Source organism: Melanotaenia boesemani, chromosome 19 (genome assembly GCF_017639745.1).
Source record: "Melanotaenia boesemani isolate fMelBoe1 chromosome 19, fMelBoe1.pri, whole genome shotgun sequence".
NCBI lineage: Eukaryota > Metazoa > Chordata > Actinopteri > Atheriniformes > Melanotaeniidae > Melanotaenia > Melanotaenia boesemani.
The window spans coordinates 13,850,093-13,870,381 of record NC_055700.1 but is presented as its reverse complement, the minus strand read 5'-3'; the positions used below and the strand labels follow the sequence as shown (position 1 = coordinate 13,870,381).

Sequence of the window (20,289 nt, the reverse complement as noted above, 5' to 3'; positions counted from 1 at the left end):
TTTTCCTTTGGAAAAACTTAATAATGAATATTGTATTTAATTTCTGCAAAATTTTTGCCTTAAACATTGCACTAAAGAATTTTTGGACCTCAGGAGCCTTCAGTAAAATTATACATGACCTTTAAAAAATAAAAATAAATTAATTAATTAAAACAGCTAATCTTATTTTATATAAAGTATATTGTATGCTAAACTCATTTTATACAAGACATTGTATATGGAGTCAAAACAGACTCTTTCTTCAGTCAGAACAGGTTTTTTTCTTTAATCCAGTACATTGGTATGTAAAATGTATATTCGGATTGATGCTTTTGTTTGAAATTGATTGACTTGAGTTTGGCATGGCTCCCTTTTAGCTTTTAGGCTTTTTGAGATATTACAGTAGAGCCAGACAGGAAAGAGAATAGTGCAGCACAATGACATGCAGAATTTATATTTTGAAAAATTAGGACTGACTGCATTTTATTATTCATTTGCTGGTTATTTAGAGAGTTACAATTAGCACTTGTACGTCCAGCTCAGTGTTACAGTTAATAGGGAGTTTGTCTATCAGATGGAGAAGGTGAAGTCAAAAACCCAATATTGACAGGTGTCCTCCCAGCTGTCATGTCCATGAACAAGATTTTGAATCTTCAGTTATGTAGAGATACAGGGGACTTCCCATTAAAACACCAACATCTCTGTTTTTTATTTATTTTTTTCAATGCATTAAATAACATTTTCCAACTGAACATATAGAGTGCATTGTTTCATGCATTAAAGAGCTGCAGCCCTGAATAGTGTGAATACTGCTTGAAATCGTGTAATGATTTCAATGGTCCTTTCACTTGACAGGGGGTCCAGCAGATCAGGCTGGTCTGCAGCAGCTGGACACTCTCCTGCAGTTAAATGGTCAGCCAGTTGAGCAGTGGAAATGTGTGGACTTGGCCCATGCTATAAGGTAATGATTCCAGCATACCAAAGTACTGCCTGATTTACACCCCTTATTTACAAAACTTGCATAGTTAGAACTTATGACCCATGACATATTTTATCACCTGTGTTGTCTTAAATACCAGACTGAATTATTCTGGTCTGTAATGCAACTGCAGTTGTGATTTAGATGACCAGAAATGGCTCTGCTGTGGATATTTGTCATCTGTCCCTAGTGGCAAACATTGGTATTGCACTTTACTGTAAGACATTTCCTCTTGGTTACATATTTCAGACCTGATGCTACATCCAGCTTTATAAACAGCTTATGTTCTTTATTGAGTTGACCCATGTATATTCAATTTGTTCTGCTTCTCAGGTTTCATTCATATTTAATACTGTCAACAAAACTTTTACAAAATATTAATACACTCTATATTTGTTTTACTATAATATCTCTGTGCTCTTGCAGGAACAGTGCCAGTGAGATCACAGTGGTGGTGTGGCGTACTGGCCCTTCAGCTAAACCTAACTTTGAAGGCCTCATCCACCGGCCCTCTTACAAACCATCCAGCTCAAACTATGATGCCCCCTCACCTCCTACCCGCAGGCGTGCACCAGATGTTGGTACAAGTAAAGCCCCCCCAGCTGTGCCGCCTCTTCCAGCCCACCACCGTGCCACTGCCGCACGCCGACTAGTGGTCAATGGCTCTGAAGCTGGAAACAATGTCGCCATGGGTAGGGGGACCCTCGCGTGGGGGGCTCAGGGAGGGTCAGCCGAGGAGCTGGATGGGAAACCCCGGCTCCTTCATCACCCTCCAACTGCCACACTGAAGGGAACCAGGGTGAAGGCATCCAATGGGGACAACTACATCATCCTGGCACCCATCAACCCTGGAAGCCAGGTACCACAGACTGGTGGAGGGCTGCATCTTCATCATCTTCTCCGTCCTCCTCACCCTCACCATGGTCATATGGTGGCTCATCCTAGATATGTTTCCTTGCCTTACATCCCTGGTGCTGATAGATAGCTGGACTGCATGCACACTATGTCTGTGTCATTTTGGTTGCAGATGTCTTGTTGATTTCTGGATATTTTCAACACAAAACATAACAATCTGCACATACAACTTAGTATCTTGTAGATTAGGAGTTATCGACTGAAAAGTTAGACAAAAACTTTTAACGATACATGTGCTATATCATATTTGTTTAATTACATTCTGCCAACCAGTCACAGTTCATCATAGAAAAAAATGCTTATGCACATTATTTTTAACAACCTTAAAAACAAGTAGTTCAGGCATTCATAATAGGCATTCATAATGAGACAGAATTAAACAAATTTTTTATTTAAATGCATACTTTATGAAACGTCACAAATTCCCAGAAAGATTCATTGCACACATTTCATTCTATGTATAAGATGCATGTACATGCACAATGTGGCATGCATATGGCGTTTTATCAAGCACATACTTTTTTATTTTATTTTTTGATTTGTATCTGAATTAAGAATTTTAATAATAAAAAAATACAATAAAACAAACTTATTAAATCAAAAAGACTGATCTGAATTCCTTATCTAACACCGATTAATAACTCAATACTAACCTGTGAAGCACCACAGGGAAAAAAACATGTTGAATTAGAAGGTGCAGGATTAGCTGAATCCTGCAGCAGTGTAGACAGTAGCAGCTCTGCACACACAAAAGACTTCAAACTAACCAAATCCATTTGATGTCTGATGCAGCTGATAGTTGCATTATGTTGTCTAACTTACTAATTTTTTTTTTACTTTGTATTGAAGCTGTGTGTGTAAGTGTATGACGCATGTCCATATGTCTCATGTAGTGTTTTCATCTGTTTGCTTTTCTGCTTTGGAGTGAGTTAAGGGACACAGAAGTCTTTCGAAGATGTTTGCTGCAAACAGTATATGACACATAAAATCAGACTGATGTTAGAGAAAAAAAGCTGAAGAAAATTAATGGAAATGACAGATTGTGTACTCAAAGGATGAAGAAATAGCCTTGAGAAAAAGAGGTTTAACAAGCTACAAACCTTTACATTTAACTAGCATCTGCTTCTATGTCAAACAAACAAGCCACAGGAATTTGTTGAGATTTAATGCTAAATATAATGAAGGCCCTGTGGAAATGGGTCATGTTTGTTGTAGCTCACATGGACACAAAAAAAGCACACAATACAGAAAACATTTACCCTAATAAGCTAACAGAATAGGCCCTAATGATGGGATATTTTAAATTTCTTAAATCTAAGGCCACCTGCTACAATTATCTGATGGACACATGATGTCATGATTTGGTTGCAGGTTTTTGTCTGTATTTCCTCTGTGGATTAAAATATGTCATGACAAGCAGAAAGCAAACCTGTCCAGTGTGAAATTCAGATGGACTCAGATGAGCCATACTGAATGTTATGCAACAAACTGCAGATTAAAGAAGATGGTGGAGGGAGCACAGATATTCTGATGCATACAGTGCATTCTTTTAAGACGAGGGACAGATGACTTTCTTTTTAAGACATTCATGTTTTCAGGATGAAGATGTCTTATTGCCGCCAGTTAGTATCTAGACACAGCACGTTATCATCATGGAGGGTTATTTGCTTGCATTTTTGTTTAGTAAAAAAATAGAAAACATTATGTTAAGTAATTTTTGGCTTAATTTCATTAAGGATATGTGGTTTTTCTAAAACAAGCTTATTCAATGTCCATTTATACTATTCTCTTTTCAGATCCTGAGGCCTGTTTATCAGGACAATCAGGGAACATTAGGTAGGACATCTACAATCTGTTACTTTCATATTTGCTATGAAAGCAAAATATATTTTATATGCGATTTTTCAAACTTAATAAATGTTTGTGAAATCTGTTTTGTATCTAAATATTCTCACATTTTTACCCTGGCAGTCTCTCCACTGAGCTAACTTATCAATTAGTTTGCTTATCTTTTATATTTAGCAGTCACTTTCTTGGAATAATGAGCTTTTCCTTCTTTTTGTTTCACAGCTGGAGGTTTCAGCAGGTTATATCCCACACGACAGGCTTCTGCTCCACAACCCCAGAGTAGTGGCAGTGGTTTTTCTGCTGGAGTCAGCAGTGGTGGTGGAGGCCTTTCCAGTCGCACCGGCTTCCTACGTCGATCAAACAATTCCAAGATGTCAAAGGGGTCGTCTACCTCTGCTAATGCTGGTGTATCTAACTACCAGCAACAGAATGCCAATTTTGCCAACTACCAGAACTGTACCATTGTCCGCTCACATACTCCACACGCCAACTATGGATATGTTAAAGTGGCACCCAAGATCCTTATCTTCCCCATCTTTGTTCAGGTATGTCAGTACTGAAGACTCAATACTCAAGTATATCATCATTGTAATTGTTTCTTATTGTTGTACCTTTAATCTTTGCCCTATGCTAAGCATACAATATAGCGAATCAGTTATCAAGCACAGGTTTACTGAGGTATTGGTAGATTCCTTCTGTCAATAGGACAAAGCCAGGGTAGCATGCTGTTTACTATAGCTTTAAATTCAAGAGAATTGTGATGATACTGTTTATAAACAAATGCAGTCAGGACAGGTAACCAACAAGCTAATTTGTGAATTTAAGACTTCCTTTCTGGTGATGGGAGAATCTTACAGAGGGAAATCAACAGTATAGCACTTTGCCGATCAGGCCTTTATGGCAGAATTACCAGAGCGTTCACTAAAAGCACATGATAGCCTGCTGGGAGTTTGCCTAAAACACTAAGACACGCTGGATTTTCCGGTCTGATACAGTGAGAATTGAACAATATGGGCACAACTCTCACTGACATATCTGCAAGAAACCAAGTAGTGAGCATCACCTCTTTTTTATACCAGTCCCTAGGTCAATTTTAGTAATAGCAGCTCTGTTTAGTGGATTATAAGTCTGCACAAAATATAGGCCAGTCTTGAGAGAAAAGCTTTAACAGAGTGCTCAGGATCTAAAATTTAAATGAAGGTTTCCATTTAAACAAGACTATGACTCTGAGTCCACTGCTAAGAATAAACATATACATTCACCAGGAAACCTGAGGCTGCCGTTGCTGCTAAAGCTGCACCAAGTACCAAGTGAGAGGCCTGAATACTTAACAAAATTCTTTTATTTATTTAAACAACCTTTATTTTACCAGGAAAGTCCCATTGAGATTAAAAAATCTCATTTTCAAGGGAGCCCTGGCCAAGGCAGCAGCAGTCCAAATTCCATTTTAGGTAGTAATAATTAAAACAACCATTCAAAAAACAAACATAAAACAAATATTATAAATATATATCTAAGCGGGCAAATGAATAAGGAAAGCATAGGTAGTTGGGCAAGCAGTTACAGACACCTACTGAGTCAGCCTTCCAACTCTTTAAAACTTTTTTTGAAGCTCTAAAATCAGCTGCTGCAGTTTTAAGTCAGTTTGTAAGTTTTTTACGCCTACAAGGGCACCGAACTTTTGTCAAGTTCAGTACGAGCTTTAGGAGCTGTCAGTAAAAAAAAAAAAAAAAAAATTATTAGAGCGCAGTTACTCAACTTTAATGAAATATAATCACAAAAATAAAGGGGAAGCAGACCAAGAATGGATTTATAGATAAAAAAAACACCAATGTGAAAGTCTGAGTTATCACACCTGTTTTGTTTTGTAATGGCAAACTTTTATCTAGTTTGATGAAATAAACGCCTTTTAAAAGGGAGACAGAGACATAGGAAAAAGGAAAACACTTCTAGATACTAGAAACTTTATGTAATGCTGTATATTGGTAAAAATATGACATATACATATAGATTTGATGGTTTTCCACTCTAATTTGGTTCAAAGGGAACTAGATCTTTGAGGTTTTCAGTTTGGATATATGAAGACCTTTCTGCCCAAGCTTTTAATTTTGATTAAGTCATGATTCATGACTGTGCTATTTTGATACATAGTTTAGATAGAAATATACATATACAAACATGCGTGAAAATAGGCTGCATCAGCAGACATTGTCAGGACCCAAAGAGTCAGGAAATCAGTGTTTAGATCTGTGCATCCAAGATGGATATTTCCTTACCTTATCTTGTTGCTGAAGAACAGAAAGACCTTACTTCAGTTTTATTTGTATTCTTTTCAACATCTCTAACATGCAGCAGTGGACAGAAAAAATAATATTACTACCATAACCTTTTATGGACAGAATGAGAATTAGATTGACACAAACTAGGAAGCAAAAGCAAATTGTGTCAAGTCATGTGTTATTGCTAAATAAACTTTAAATGTGAAATTACTCTGGTAAGTGTACAAGTTTCTGACTCTTAGAACATGTGATTAAATAGTCAGTGAGGACCACCGTGAGATAGCAAAATTACAGAAATGTCAAATAGCATTTCTATCCTTGGGTGCTTTTAGACTTTCCCACCATGGAACTACAGAGCATGTGGCGCTACTTCCTATGAATTCAAATAGAATTACACAAAAACTTGCAACCCTGACCCCACTTCACAGCATTGCAAATGTTGCTCATACACATATACATACACACACATAGCTATATATAATACTGAATCGGCCCTTTATTACATCCTGGACTTAAGAGGAAGTCCCCTCCTCCTACGTTGTGGCACTGGCTCTTTTTATGTGTCAGTGTCTTGTCTTTCTCAACCACACGTATCTCCTCTCAGTTGCAATTCGCTTTCAGTGTCAGCAGTCACTTTCAGTTACCCTGAAGACATCTTCTGTGCTTGTAAAGGCAATCGATTGATTTAGGAGCCAAAAATGGATTTGGTAGTGTAATTTTTAAATTACTTTTATTATTATTTGCAAATGTAAAACAATTGTAATAACATATTTTTTATCTTCAGTGAAGATACAAGTAATAGTTAGAAGCAGGATTTGTGCACATGGGCACTAAATATTTTAAAGATACTTATGAATTAATGAGCTTCAGAATTACATTTCAAAAACTCTGTATGCTACTCTGTCTGTTTCTCTATGCCCAGCCTCTTGACCTGTGCAGCCGAACACTCATCATATCTGAGGAGATGATTCTTCATGAGAGTAAACACCACTCTCTCAAGGTGAGTGACAACAATAACTTATATCGCTCTATGAGAGCTTGTTTACATATGTACTCATAGTCATTTTATATGTTCATAAAATAAAACAAAAGAAGACAGATTGAGGGCTTTGCAATTGCTGTGAGTCATTTATGGTACCAAAGATACTAATAAGAAGCAATTTCTACCCCTGCCTCCCACCCAATGCGTCTAACTACTATAAGAACATCATACCCACATTGAAGAAAGGTGGTGGAAGTATAATGCTTTGGGGATTTTTTTTTATTTATTTAGTTTTTTAACTGGTAAAGTCTGGTAAATAGATCAGTTTGAAATGAATGGAGAAAAGTATGAAAGGAGGCGGATTCTTGAGGAAAATGTAGGGATTGGGATACTTTTCTAGTTTTATGTGTCAGATTTTGCTTTTAGTCATGCTTCTTGTTTCTTTCTCAAAATAAGATTGCATTTTCACAGTGGGAGGTATGCTGCCTGCATAAATCCACTTTAATTTCAAGACTGCACATTTATGAGACAGAAAAAAAAGAAAAAAAAGACCAGTTTAGGGGAGTACTGCTCTGTGTGATGTCTGAAAGATTCAAGATCTGTATTCTTTTAAATATTTCTTTTATAATTTTGTCATTAAAAGAAGTTCAAGGCTCTGCCCTCTCCTTTGTGCTTCGGCCTCTTCAAACTGCAGGGGACATCAGAATAGAGGCAAACATTTTGTTGGTTTGTCAAAACCCCTTTTGTGCTTTGTTTATTTGACCAAACTAGAAGTGACTGTCTATTACCTCATTCTTAGGACAGTATGGATGCAAGTATACAGAAAAGGAAAGCTAATGTAATGCAACCTCTCAGTAGGAAGGGAGGGACAAGGGAAATGTTTGAAATCATCTATGATTTTGTAGCTACTCTGAACTATTTGGTCCATGTGAGTCAAACAGAGTTAATAAAAGATGAGGTAGGAGTGTATCAAAGATCTGACTTAGAAATTCTGTTTCATGTATCTAAAGAAGTGGTAGCTCTGTTCACAATGAGCTCCCAACACAAGAATAGTCTAAAGTGTAGTGAGTTCTGCACACAACAGCTGGGTTGTGTAATGTTAATTTTCAATATTTCATTGCAAGCATTAATGGCAACTAAATAATCTATTTCACAATTTATATTAACCTGTAAGCATTTTAAGCTGTGCTTGAGTGGCATATTTTGAATGTGTACTGGAAAAATTTGGCCTTTAGAGTCAGTGTTTCCAATAAATATCTCCTGTCTGAAGTATGTGAAGCTGAGATATGTGTGGAGAGAGAAAGCTCCTTTTCTGGTCCTAATAGAGCTTTTTCCACAGTTTGTTAAAATACTTTGTCAGGTAGTTTTTGGTGTGCAGTGCAGCGCGGTGCAGCAGTTCTGGGGTCAGGACTAAAACAAATATTTCACTGCCAGTGTTTGTCATGAGGGAGTTTCTCTCCACTATGCTGCTTTAAATGGGCGTTTTTCTTTTTTATTAAACTCTGTGTTGTTCCAGCTTTTACCTAAACTGGGAGGGCATTCAGTACCACTTATATTGTAATGTTTAAATCTGATTTAACCTAAAATAAAATTTGATCATAACCCAACAGATTTAAGAGGTTCACATAAAGTTTATTTATTGTCTTCAAGTAACTGATTCAGCTTAAACTCAAAAAGTGTTTTTTTTTTTAATCCAGTAAATGAACAAACTGTAATATCATTCAATAATTAAATTATTCAGAAAGCTGTTTTTGTCCTGCTGTTCATAAATCAACAATGCAGCCACAAAACAAACAACAGTAATTATACTGAAATCAAACATTTCAGTCTTATCAGTTGGAAAACAAAAGTAAGATGACTTAATGGACAAGGTGTGTTCTTTTGGCTGCGATGACTGAAGCATTTGTTAATTACACAAATGGTTGATTGTACAACTTATCAAGATGGTTTTTATTTTAGGATGTTGATCAAACTGGTGTTGACATACTGACAAAGAAGCAATTACAGACAATCCGAACAAGAGAAAGACCCAAAGCTCAAAGTGTGTGTTGAAATTTATGTGAGAATTATGTGAGTTGCACATATTTGTGTGTGTGTTCGTGCATTCTTTTCTCTTGTGTGTGTGTGTGTCTTTTCCACCCACACACACACACACACACACATGCTTAACCACATAGTGGCTTGAGCTAAAATACCCTCTCTGCCATCTCACCGTGTAGAGGAAGCCACAAAAGCAAAAACATTGTCTTGAAAATTGCCCATCTAGAACAATTACTCTCTGCTGTAGGTGTGCTACATTACATGAAAGCTCTTTTAGGCCAATTATTTTCCTTTCTTTTTTTTTAAAGCCCCAGCTTAATTTCTACATTTCCTTATGCTGTCTTCTTCCATTCATGCAGGGTCATTTTAAGCTTATAGCTTGCCTCAGCTACAACAGCAGATACTCAAAGTAGATAAACATTAGAGTTAGCAGTGTGAGGAAGTGAAGTAGAAACAAAAGTGGTTAGCCATTCAGTTGTTGGAAATTAAGTGTGACAAAATGAGCTCTTATGACATCTTAGTTTAAATGTAGAAATTATTTAAAGTATATCAGACAAGAAAAATAACACTTTATGTATAATTAGATGATTAAAACAAAGTGTAGAAAGAAGCTGAACAGGCTATAAAACAAAGTGTGGGAAGATGCATGTTTTATGGTCGAAGTGATGTATGTGTGATCAGCATTTCCTCTGCTAACACATGCGTATGGGGCGAGACTTTCATAGGGGTGAGAGTGCAGATTGTAAGGTGTAAAGCCACATTGAGACTGTGTGATGCTTAAGTTCCACTAATTTCTCCTTCATCCCACCCCCTCAACAACTTCTGGCCTTTACCCCTTTCTTTTAAACTTCCTTTGTCATTTTCCTCCCCCAATTCTTGCAGGTCACAGTGTTCGTCTACAATGACTTGATGCTTGTGACAAGAGAAAGTGAGCCTGGCAGGTGTAACGTCCTCCAGAGTCCCCTGTTCCTTCGGCATCTTCGGCTTCAGGATGGTATGTGAGCCTCAATACACCTGACCACCTGAGATTATGTCAATTTTAAACCAAAAGCAGCATGTTTAAAAGTTTATTTTAATCCATTCACATTAACAGCAGTAGCATGTTTATCCTTATTTCTCTGAGGGCTACAGTGTATTAAGAACTGGGACAGAACCAACTAATAACTAAGGAACAAGCCTATAATGTGACAAGGTGAACAGATGGCAGTGAATCCTCCCGGCTGGCCGATCGCAAATAAACTGAGAAGCTCATGCTTGTACACATATTCTATGTTTGCCTGTCTTAAATTTCAAAAATAGTCATTGCTCATGGTTTACAAATATCTGAAAAATGATTATAGAAGAGGGTTTCCTATCACAGTAGGTGCACAAAGGTTTTCATTGCTCATAGGATGAGAAAACAGGAAAGTTTATAGTCTAAACAAGTGTTTGTGCTTTTTATGACAAAGCAAGAAAAATTAAAATAACTTAATAAATAACAGCGGGAACAACTGACTCTTTCAACTTGGCATACTTCCCGACAACCCTCATGCTACAATGAAACCTAAAAACTAAGTCTAAAGACATTTTTTTTGCACAGACTGGAAAGCAGAGTTGGAAAATTGTTAAATGGGGAGTGAAAAGAATTTCCCTTCAGATCAAACAGTTAAGTAACACTGCATATGTGTCTTTACATACATACTCAGAACTGAATTGCGCACTGATAGTCAACAATATGTAAATGCTTCAGCACAAAATTAATTCTGATTTTACAGATATTGCTTGTCAAAGGATTTCTGTGTGTTAGACCTTTACATTTCCAGTGTTGAAAATGTGGAATTCCTCAGATCTTTAGCAGAATCTAACAGATGAGGAAGAAGTGACTGAAGTTGATTTGCTTGCGGTGAAAAAAATCATTATAAGCATCTTCAAGTAATAAAAGATGTCTAGTGTGTTTCAGTCAGAAGGTTATAGATCTGGCCCACGGCAAGGCCCCATAAAGCACAAGGCCCTGTTTCATCCACTCAACAAAAGATTTATGTTTACAGTGTTGGACTAAAATTTCTGAATTAATCTGAATTAATAGGTATTCTTGCTTTTAGTTAAGTTGTTGCTGCTGGTGTCATAACGTCTATTTTAGATATATGGTAAAAATACATATGTTTCTGTAAAGAAAGTTTTCTGTACCTGTTATTGTTGCCCCAAGTGCAAAATCCTTAGTGAAAAAAGCATGCACACTAGAGTGATGTGTACACATCTGCACTGTGCAGGTAAACGACTTCCGCAGTCATTTGATGTGATAAAGACTGCTGGTTAAATAATTTTGCTATATACTCAAATGCTAAATGTCTATGGGTGATTTTTTAAACTAGTGTGAAAGGAGAATATTATATTGAGGTTTTAATCTGTAAGAGCTGTGTTATGGTCATTAAGCATAACAGGAAGTTTCAAGTTCAAGTCAGAGATCATCTTCCAAAACATTGCCAGAATTTAAATTGGTAAATACTCTATTTCTCCAAACAATCTTATTTGCTTGCAACCATGTTAAACCACGTTTGACCTTATACAGTTCAGCACTGTATAAGAATCGGAAACACAAACAACACAACCCGAAATAAACACACAGCGCTATGGTTGCAGATATTTTCAGTTGAACTTGACCAAAGGATATTTAGGGAACAAGTGCCCAATTTCCTGTGGCTTTGTCTTCATATTTCACCTTGATGTAAACAGCCATCTCCTCTGGCAGAATGGAGAGAATAGCTTGGCCACCAGGGCCGCACAGACCACAGGCAAATCAAATAAATAAGACACTTTGTAAATATCTGTGTTTAGAGTTGTGGGTGGAGACAGCAACGGGGTCTGGAGGCATGAGAAGCACAGAGCCAGGGCAGAAAGGGTACACTGGACCAAGAAAAATGAAAGCTGATCATTGCGTTGTTAAAAAAACAGTTTGTTCTAGTCCATTGCGACAGATCAGTTGATAAGGGTACAGTGGAAAACATAAACTGATAAATAAGTTTCATATTGTTTGAACTGCATGATGGATGAATGTCATCATGGCTGGGTGGGACTTTAGCAGGAGGAGGCTGGTCGTAGGTTGAGGCTGATGTTGGTAGATTTGTTGGCTCTAGTAGCTTTGCAGATAATAATTGTTGGATGAAGATAGTTGTGGCTCTGGAACCACTAGAATTAACATGAAAATAGGTCAAATCTTTCTTAGTGACTAATGATTTGAATTTACCAGGAGAGGTCTGAAGAGAGGCCAGACTAAGATAGTTTGGGCATGTACTGATTGGCATAGTAAATATATATTGGTAGAAGGATGTTCAGGTTAAAATTAACAGGCAGGAGGCCTAGAGGAAGACCAAAAATGACATTTATGAATGTAGTGAACGAGGACATGAAGTTGGTTGGTGTAAGAGGATGCAGAGGATGGGTTTGGATGTAGGCATATGGGTTGCTGTGACGACTCCTGAAGGGAACAGCTTAAAAGGAAAAGATGATCTAATGCCCAAAAGGCATTAAAGGCTAAAGATTAAACTCTTTAATTTGTAGCATTTCAGTGTAGAAAAAAATCCCAAGCTAAAGTTCTGGTACTCCTAGAAACCGAGCTCTCAGATACGGAAACTTGGACTTGCATCTTATTAGCTTGTTAGCACTGTGGCTAGTTCACAGCTATTGTTTGCAAAGGTCAGATAAGACAAATTGGTGTTCAGTTTGAGTGTTTTAACAACAAATGCACATATAGAGTGCTGACCTGCACGTTTTGGATGTTCTTGTTTACTTTTCATTAAGGCTCTGGACACATGGAGCCTTAAATCTGTTATCTTTTCCCTTCAAAACAAGTGAACTGAAATATTTATTGGTATAGTATTTATTCCTTCTGTAGCTGAGTGCCACAGCTAAGTCCATTGTTCAAAAAAACATATATCAAACACTCCCGCATGAGCTGAAATGGCAGCTGAATTTAGGATATAACCCGCTGTTGCTGAAGTGAGTTGCTGAATCCTCTCCAGACACTGCTGATCTCCTCTGGGCTACTTCTGACCTCCATCCTGCACCCAAACAATCAGGGATCCAGAAGGGTTTGTAAGTTTGCGTGCATTTCATGAGAGGACACACACACACACACAGACACAGATCTCCACCTCCACCCTGCTGCTTGTCATTGTTATTTTGCTTCAGCAGCGTCACTCAGGAAAGAGGCGCCGGGGGATTGTGTTTGTTTCAGCGAGGGCGTGTTTGATGTGTGTGTGTGTGTGTGTAAGCATGTAATGGCACAGTAGAAGTTCAATACAGGGGCTTTCCTGTGTTCCTGTCACCCCAATACTAGGCTGAGGAGCGTGGGAAACAATAAGCTGTAGAAAACACTTAAATCAAAATGACTGCATGTCAATACAATGATGTACAGTAAATAAACTTACAGAACTTAATGCACCTTTTCTCTACATGATGAAACTTATGGACGGCTCCTGCACCAAATTTTTCAATAGCAAGAAAGAAAGAAAAAAAATCTCAGTGGTTTTCTTAATGAGAATATATGATGAGCTACAACAGTAATGGAAAATACAGTATCATGACTGTCATCTGGAGAACCCATCCATATTTCAAAATGACACACAACTTAGTATATTTTTTATTTTTTAAGTATCTAAAACAAGTTATGAGGTCTCTCAAACAATAGAAAAACATGTTTAAAAGTATGGATGTCACCAATATTTGCAACAGCTGTTGAGCTCTGGCCACCTTAAAACAAAACAAAAAAAAAAAAAAAAAAAAAAAATAGAAGAAGCTGTATGAGTATTGTATACAGTATGAGTCCATTTACCATTTAAGAAAAAAAAGCATAAAAAGACATTCCCAGAGTAAAGGAAGAATCTTTCCACAATAATAAGGCTCATATGCATGCATGTAGTTGTAGGGTCCTCAGGGAATGTTTTGTATGTGTTACTATACCTGCGAACTGCGATAAAACAAAGGAGAAATGTGACATGTTAGATCCTCTCCAGTTTATTTCCCTTAATCTGACAGAGGCTAACAGCAAATATTTCTAAACGTCTTGTTTTGTGAACACTGGGGTCTAAACTTTAGTTGAAATCAGTTGAAATCTAATCAGTTGAAAATAAATCCCATTGACCCATTTCATAATTTTTTATATAAGGTGACCATGTCTGTAATTTCTTTAGCCCTTATCAGGGCTCATCTTGTTTACTTCAGCATGAAATGTTTTTCATGTGACCACATGCAGAGTTATCCAATAGTGCCCTCTGCTGTTAGTTTTTGCAAATAACACAATTTATTGCTGGTAAAAGGTTTCAGAGGGACTACTATGCTGTTTCCAGGAAGACATGACATCTAAAAGGGTTTGTCTCTCCTGCTTTAGTGTAACTGTCTCTTGTCAGGGTGTCTGGATTCATACATCTTCCTAAAGGTGTGAAAATTGTCTTTTGTGTAAGAAATGGAAATAGCTGTCAAACTAATCACTCAAATGTTTTAAAAAGGGAACAAATGTGGCAAAAGTAGGAATGTCAATATATTTTTTATAACCTCCAATTTTCCTTCCATGAAAAGAGATAATTTTGTAACTAAATAAAAAAAGAGCAGCAGTGAAATGTCTGATGACAAGTTGGTTACTTTCATCCAGATCGGATAAAAAAAACAAAAAGACACACAAAAAATACATGCGAAATCTGCTAAGATTTAACCTTGAACTAAATGACTAAAAGTCAGTTGCTGCTAAAATTGCAAAATTATGTGACATGAAAGAGACATAATTTATATCAGGAACATTTTTTGGCACTAACCCAATCACCTGCCCAGAAAAGAAATAGGTCAGCTGACTAACAGATATACAGTGTACACCCCCCCCCCCCCCAACCCAAACAATACATTTTCCTCTTCCCTAAAACATTTTCCGAAAAGACAATGCTTGGATTCATCAGGCTGGAGCTGTAAAAGAGTGATTAAGACTTCAGTTTCACACATGGATTGGCCCCCAGAGAGTCCAGACCTTAATCCCATTAAGATTTATTGGAATGTGTTGGAGAAGAATTTACAAAGTGGTCCAATTCAAGATCCTGGAGAAATATTAATGAAACTCTGAAAAGATATTAATATTGTGACATTGCATAAGGTCAATGCTTACTGAAATCAAAGCCAACAAAATATCTAGATAGATAGATAGATAGATAGATAGATAGATAGATAGATAGATAGATAGATAGATAGATAGATAGATAGATAGATAGATAGATAGATAGATAGATAGATAGATGTAAATATTACTGCATCATTATGTGATTCTAGCTCTAAGTGTGCGTTTTCACTGGATTAAAACCATTTATCTTGACTCCAGATCCACAGGCCTGCTTCCCAGAGCGCTTCTTTAGTGAATTATGGGAGGATGTCTATAAATCTGACCCACAGTGAAAGCTTTCCATCGATAAAAGTATTTTGGCTGAATCATATAGTCAGTATGCACAAGAAGGAGCGGAACAAGTTAAATGGACACCAGAGAAAAAGTTGGCTGTGAAGGAAATAGATGTTACAGATAAATAAAATATTAAGTAAAGATAACCCCTTCCTTACTTTCTCCTGCAGATTATTCCGAGGAGCTGAGATTCTACCTTATCCACATGACAGAGGTAAGAGAAATTATTATGTGTGTTTTGTGGGAGAGGAGACAAAGAAAGAGAAAATAGAGGGAAACCTAGGGTTGAATGTGCACAGCCTACTTTGTCTGTGAGCCAGAGGGGCAATAAACTCTGGTGGAAATCACATTACAGAGAAGACTCGGAGATTAGAAGAAAGCACTAATGGAAATGTCTTTTTCCTGTCCTTTGTAGTTCTTCTTTTTTCACACATAGAAAAATATTTCACATTTTTGTCATCACTGCAGATACTGAAGCAGACATACATATAGATGTTAACATAACTGTTGCATAATAACGCTATCAAGATATGAAGACATAAACAACCAGGCGTGTAACACATTTTAAATATATGTAAATAAGATTAATCTTTTTTTTTTTTTTTACAGATTATGCAGCTGTTATGATCATTCATTATTTTCTTTTAGTATGTGGCAACTCAAGCTGCCATATTTCAAATAAAAAGCAAGATTTTCTTTCTTTCTTTCTTTCTTTCTTTCTTTCTTTCTTTCTTTCTTTCTTTCTTTCTTTCTTTCTTTCTTTCTTTCTTTCTTTCTTTCTTTCTTTCTTTCTTTGAGTAGTCAGTTTCAGTAGGATTCTACATTTCTAACTCTACTCCCACTCACAAGTCATTACAATTTTTAAACTTCCATTTTCAGGTTTGAAAAAGTAATTTGTGTTGCATTCAAACAGAGCAGGATGCCGAGTTCAGAAAGCATAATGAAACAGTATTCACATTTCTCTGACAGATGATCTTAAAGAATCTAATAGTTTTGGAGCAGTTTTGGTTGTTTTTTTGTGTTAAAATGATCTTTAGTTTCAGTGGCTGTGCTGTAGCTGTGCCCATTGTTCATATGCAGGCGGTAGTGTACAACCATTTGCCCCTCCCTTTCTGCTATAACTCCTCATGCCCATTTGATTTCACTTTTTTTTCTCCAATATGAATCAACTGCAGAAAGGAAATGAAACTGTAGGTTCCATTAGGTTTTAATGTTTTCATCATTTCTCCTCATCAAATTACATCCTTTACAGCCAGATCTTACACATACAGACTAGATGTGTGTTTGCTGTTGTTTTGTAGCTCTACAATCAGATTGTACTGGATTTTAATAAATAATAACATATTGGTAATAACATATCGGGATGTTGGATATATTAAGGCAGCTTTGAAAATACTCAGGCAGTCTGTCCAAGTGTTAACATTGTGTGGGAAACCCTGTAGTGTATACAGCTGCACAGTGGTGTGGCGGTTAGAGTGCCCTGACAGAAAGAAGGTACGTAATATCATAAAATCTCAGTTTATGATACTTTGCATGTTCTCCCCATGCCAGTGTGTGATATCCAGCTCTAGCTATGAACCCCATTCCAAAGCTATATATATGTGAGGCTTGAATTTTTACTCTAAGAGTTGGTGTGAGTGTGCATTTTCTCTGTGCCTTTAAGTTGGTCCTGTGAGGATTTTATAGTTTGTACAGGCTGTACCATGTCATTTTTGACCTGTTGGCCCCTCACAACTCTAAACTGGATAAAAGAAGTTTATCTAAACCTTTTGTCCTTCCTTCTTAGAAAATCCAAAACTTTTTTCATACTTTTGACTCACCTATGTATTTTAAACCATGCTCTGATTAGTTAATGAACAAGTTTTTGTTTTTACTTTTGCATGATCTGCAGCAAATATAAAGCTGGTTTGTTAATTCTTTTTCTGCCTCTTTATAAAAAAGCAATCCCACTGATATTAGTGTTTATTACACACAATGACACGTTTAAATGAAAGAATAATGTCTCAGATAATTACTAGCAGAAAATTATTATTTTACATGATGACTAGAAATATTCACGATCACTGAAATGCAGCTTAATGAAGATTACCTTAGAAATGGAGTTGAAAGTTTATAAAGTAAAAACTTTTTTGTGTGTATCTCCCTTCACGTAACTGAAACACTAAAGACAATTTTGTATTTAAACAGCTGTGTTTGTTTTAACCCCTCTATCTGCAGTCTCATGATAGCTTCTTTTAAATGTAGTTGTTTTATGTTTTTTGTGTAATTTTTAATATGAACACTTTTAAAGAGTCTCCTCTCAAACTGAAGATTAAAGGTCTGAGAAGTGGTTTGTTCCTATAGACCATTTCAGCAACATCTCCTCATATCATTAATCTGCACACTGCAATTATAATGTATAAACCCCAAACCCCATCTCCTGCAGATCCATGAGCTAACATTTTTAGACATATTTTCTCTTGCTTTGAAATGTGCTATGTAACCTCATTAGAAGCTTATGAATCTTTAAAGGGCCTCTTTTCTGAAGTTCCAGACAGAAAGAGAGGGACTTGGTATCTTTCCCGGGGCTGGAAGAGAGGAAGGAAAAGGCTCTAATATTATTCAGTCTATCCAATTAGGCAATACATATAAATAGAAATGTAAGACAGCATGGGTGAGGGAGTGTATCGGAGTATGAGTGAGTAAAAAAAAAGAAAAAGGTCTCCAAAATTATCACATCAGCTCTTGAGTTTTGAAGTGTTTTATAATCATGTAAGGATTCAACTACTTCTTATCAAATTGTTTATTTTTTAGACTGCTTGCAGTTGCCATACATTTCCAAGCTTTAGCAGTGGGGGAGAGTTTGGCACCATCAACTTGACAAGATCTCTTAATTTTCCAGCACATCAGTGAGCTGAGAAAGCCTCCCATCAACCCTCATAGTAAACACATGCTGCACAGTATCTGACAGGTGTCAGACAAGAGCACAGGTAGAGGATAGCACTAGCTTCCTTTATCCCCTTACAGACTGATTTTTCCAACCTTCCTGTCAGATGCTCTAATACAATCACTCACACAAGCATACAATATCTGCAGTAATCTATTACAGTCAATACACCCGTCAGCATTTCATTTCATACCTCCGGGAGCAAAAATCCTAGCAACAATGAACCAGAGCTGACGGTTCACTCTTACTGCAGGTTTTATTTCCTACACACTCCGTTGGAAACACTGTGAGGATGATTCGTAATGGCATCACTGTTTATCACACTCTACGTACTACTTAAGCTGTATTGTTGTAAAAGAGAAAATGATTGATTAATTGATAAAAACATACTCTCTACTCCTCGCTTTTATAATTCAGGAACAGTAAGTCAAACATAAGCAGCTACTAAACTATAGTTGACGGCATTTCCAGAGTGGCCGACTGTCTGTGGTCCCTTTGGTAAAACGTGCCGGTGCGTGTAGGAATGTGATGTAGGTGGAGAGAGGGAGGAATAAAGGATTAGGAGAAATCAAGGGAAATCTCTTAAATAGCTAGATTACTGAAGCTTTAATGTTCAAATACTACAGAAACATGTGATGTGACCCTCATCGTCTTTGCTGCTGCTGATATGCGTGGCGGTGTTTGTTTGTGTTGAGTCAAGTGTGTGTAAAGTGATGGTCTCTAATTAAATTGCTCTTTCTGGCTTGTCTGTGTAAAGGTCACATATGCACACACACTAACAAAGGCAGGGAAAAAAGAAAATCAAGAGAGATTTAGGACACACTCTCATTGCTCAGGGAGTGTTTTTAGTTAAACAGTGTGTTTGCCTGAAGGACATCTGGTCCCTGTTCTGCTAATGGATATGCTGTCTCTGGTCCTGTTACAAGAAAAATGACAAACGAGCATGATAAAAGCTGAATGAACCAACAGAAGAAAAGGCAAGGATTTACTTAATGTTATTTCTCATATTTAAATGTCTTTATTTTAATTCCATACCTGCCTTCCTTTGTCTTGATTGCTTTGGTGTGAATGTGTGTGCACAAATGCTGTTAGTATTTTGTTAATGCAAGATATCAAAGTTAATTTAATTTGCATACCTCCCATTTTCTTGTCTCTTCAAACAGTTTGGACTCTTTTCACCATAGTTTCTTCAAATACAGGAAAGACTAGACTGCACTGCAAAGTTACCAAACTCTGCATTTATAGAGGCTGCTTGAAATAATTCAACACACATCCACATGAAACACATTGTACATACTATATTAACACATCGAAACACAACCTTGTCAAAGCAGACTTTTTCATCAGGCAGCAGACCTCACTGCTACATCTGATTAACATAGTGAGACCTTGTGTCACCATGACAATCCACACACTAATCTTGCTTGGCATTATAGTTAATTTATTTTACTAATATTTTGGCTCATTTGAATGTCAGTACGTCACATGAGTTCAGTATGGTGGAAAGAAAGTTTCCCTTGAGCCACTTTTGCTCTGCATGTCAGTTTCTGCTATTTTTCCAATCTTTGGGAGTTCTCCTCAACCCAGTGACCCACTCCATCCATGGTGTCTGCTAATCTGGCAAAAAGAGCATTAAAAAAACCTCCTGAGCAACTCAAACTCCAATAAGTCATCTCAGTATTAGAGAAAATACATCATATTTTAGTAAACACTTATTAGCTTAGTTATGTCAAAGCTGTAACTCGCATGAGACTCTCACAACTAGGATCTGGCATGTCCTGAGTCACATTTTTAAGGAAACCGTAAGTTTTAGTTAAAGAATTAACCTCAAATATTCTTTTTTTTCGATTTTTCATCAGACAAACTACTTTTTCCTGAGAATAATTGCTATAGATTATTTCATTTGTCCTCTTCTAAGTTCTCAGTTTC

At 36.9% G+C, this 20,289-nt stretch overlaps 1 protein-coding gene across 4 annotated transcripts in view; it reads left to right on the top strand.

Annotated features, from left to right (window-relative positions):
• The window catches only part of rgs3a (regulator of G protein signaling 3a), a 115,174-nt gene that overhangs the window by 25,245 nt on the left and 69,640 nt on the right, over positions 1-20,289 (top strand). For 3 of the 4 annotated variants that reach the window (XM_041970494.1, XM_041970493.1, XM_041970491.1), the window contains 7 exons: positions 835-940; positions 1,385-1,817; positions 3,670-3,709; positions 3,944-4,266; positions 6,923-7,000; positions 9,905-10,016; positions 15,605-15,648. In XM_041970494.1, the coding sequence (XP_041826428.1) occupies positions 835-940; positions 1,385-1,817; positions 3,670-3,709; positions 3,944-4,266; positions 6,923-7,000; positions 9,905-10,016; positions 15,605-15,648 (1,136 nt within the window). Of the gene's footprint in view, positions 1-834; positions 941-1,384; positions 1,818-3,669; positions 3,710-3,943; positions 4,267-6,649; positions 6,708-6,922; positions 7,001-9,904; positions 10,017-15,604; positions 15,649-20,289 lie in introns of those variants that run through there. The other variant, XM_041970495.1, reaches the window with a different exon arrangement.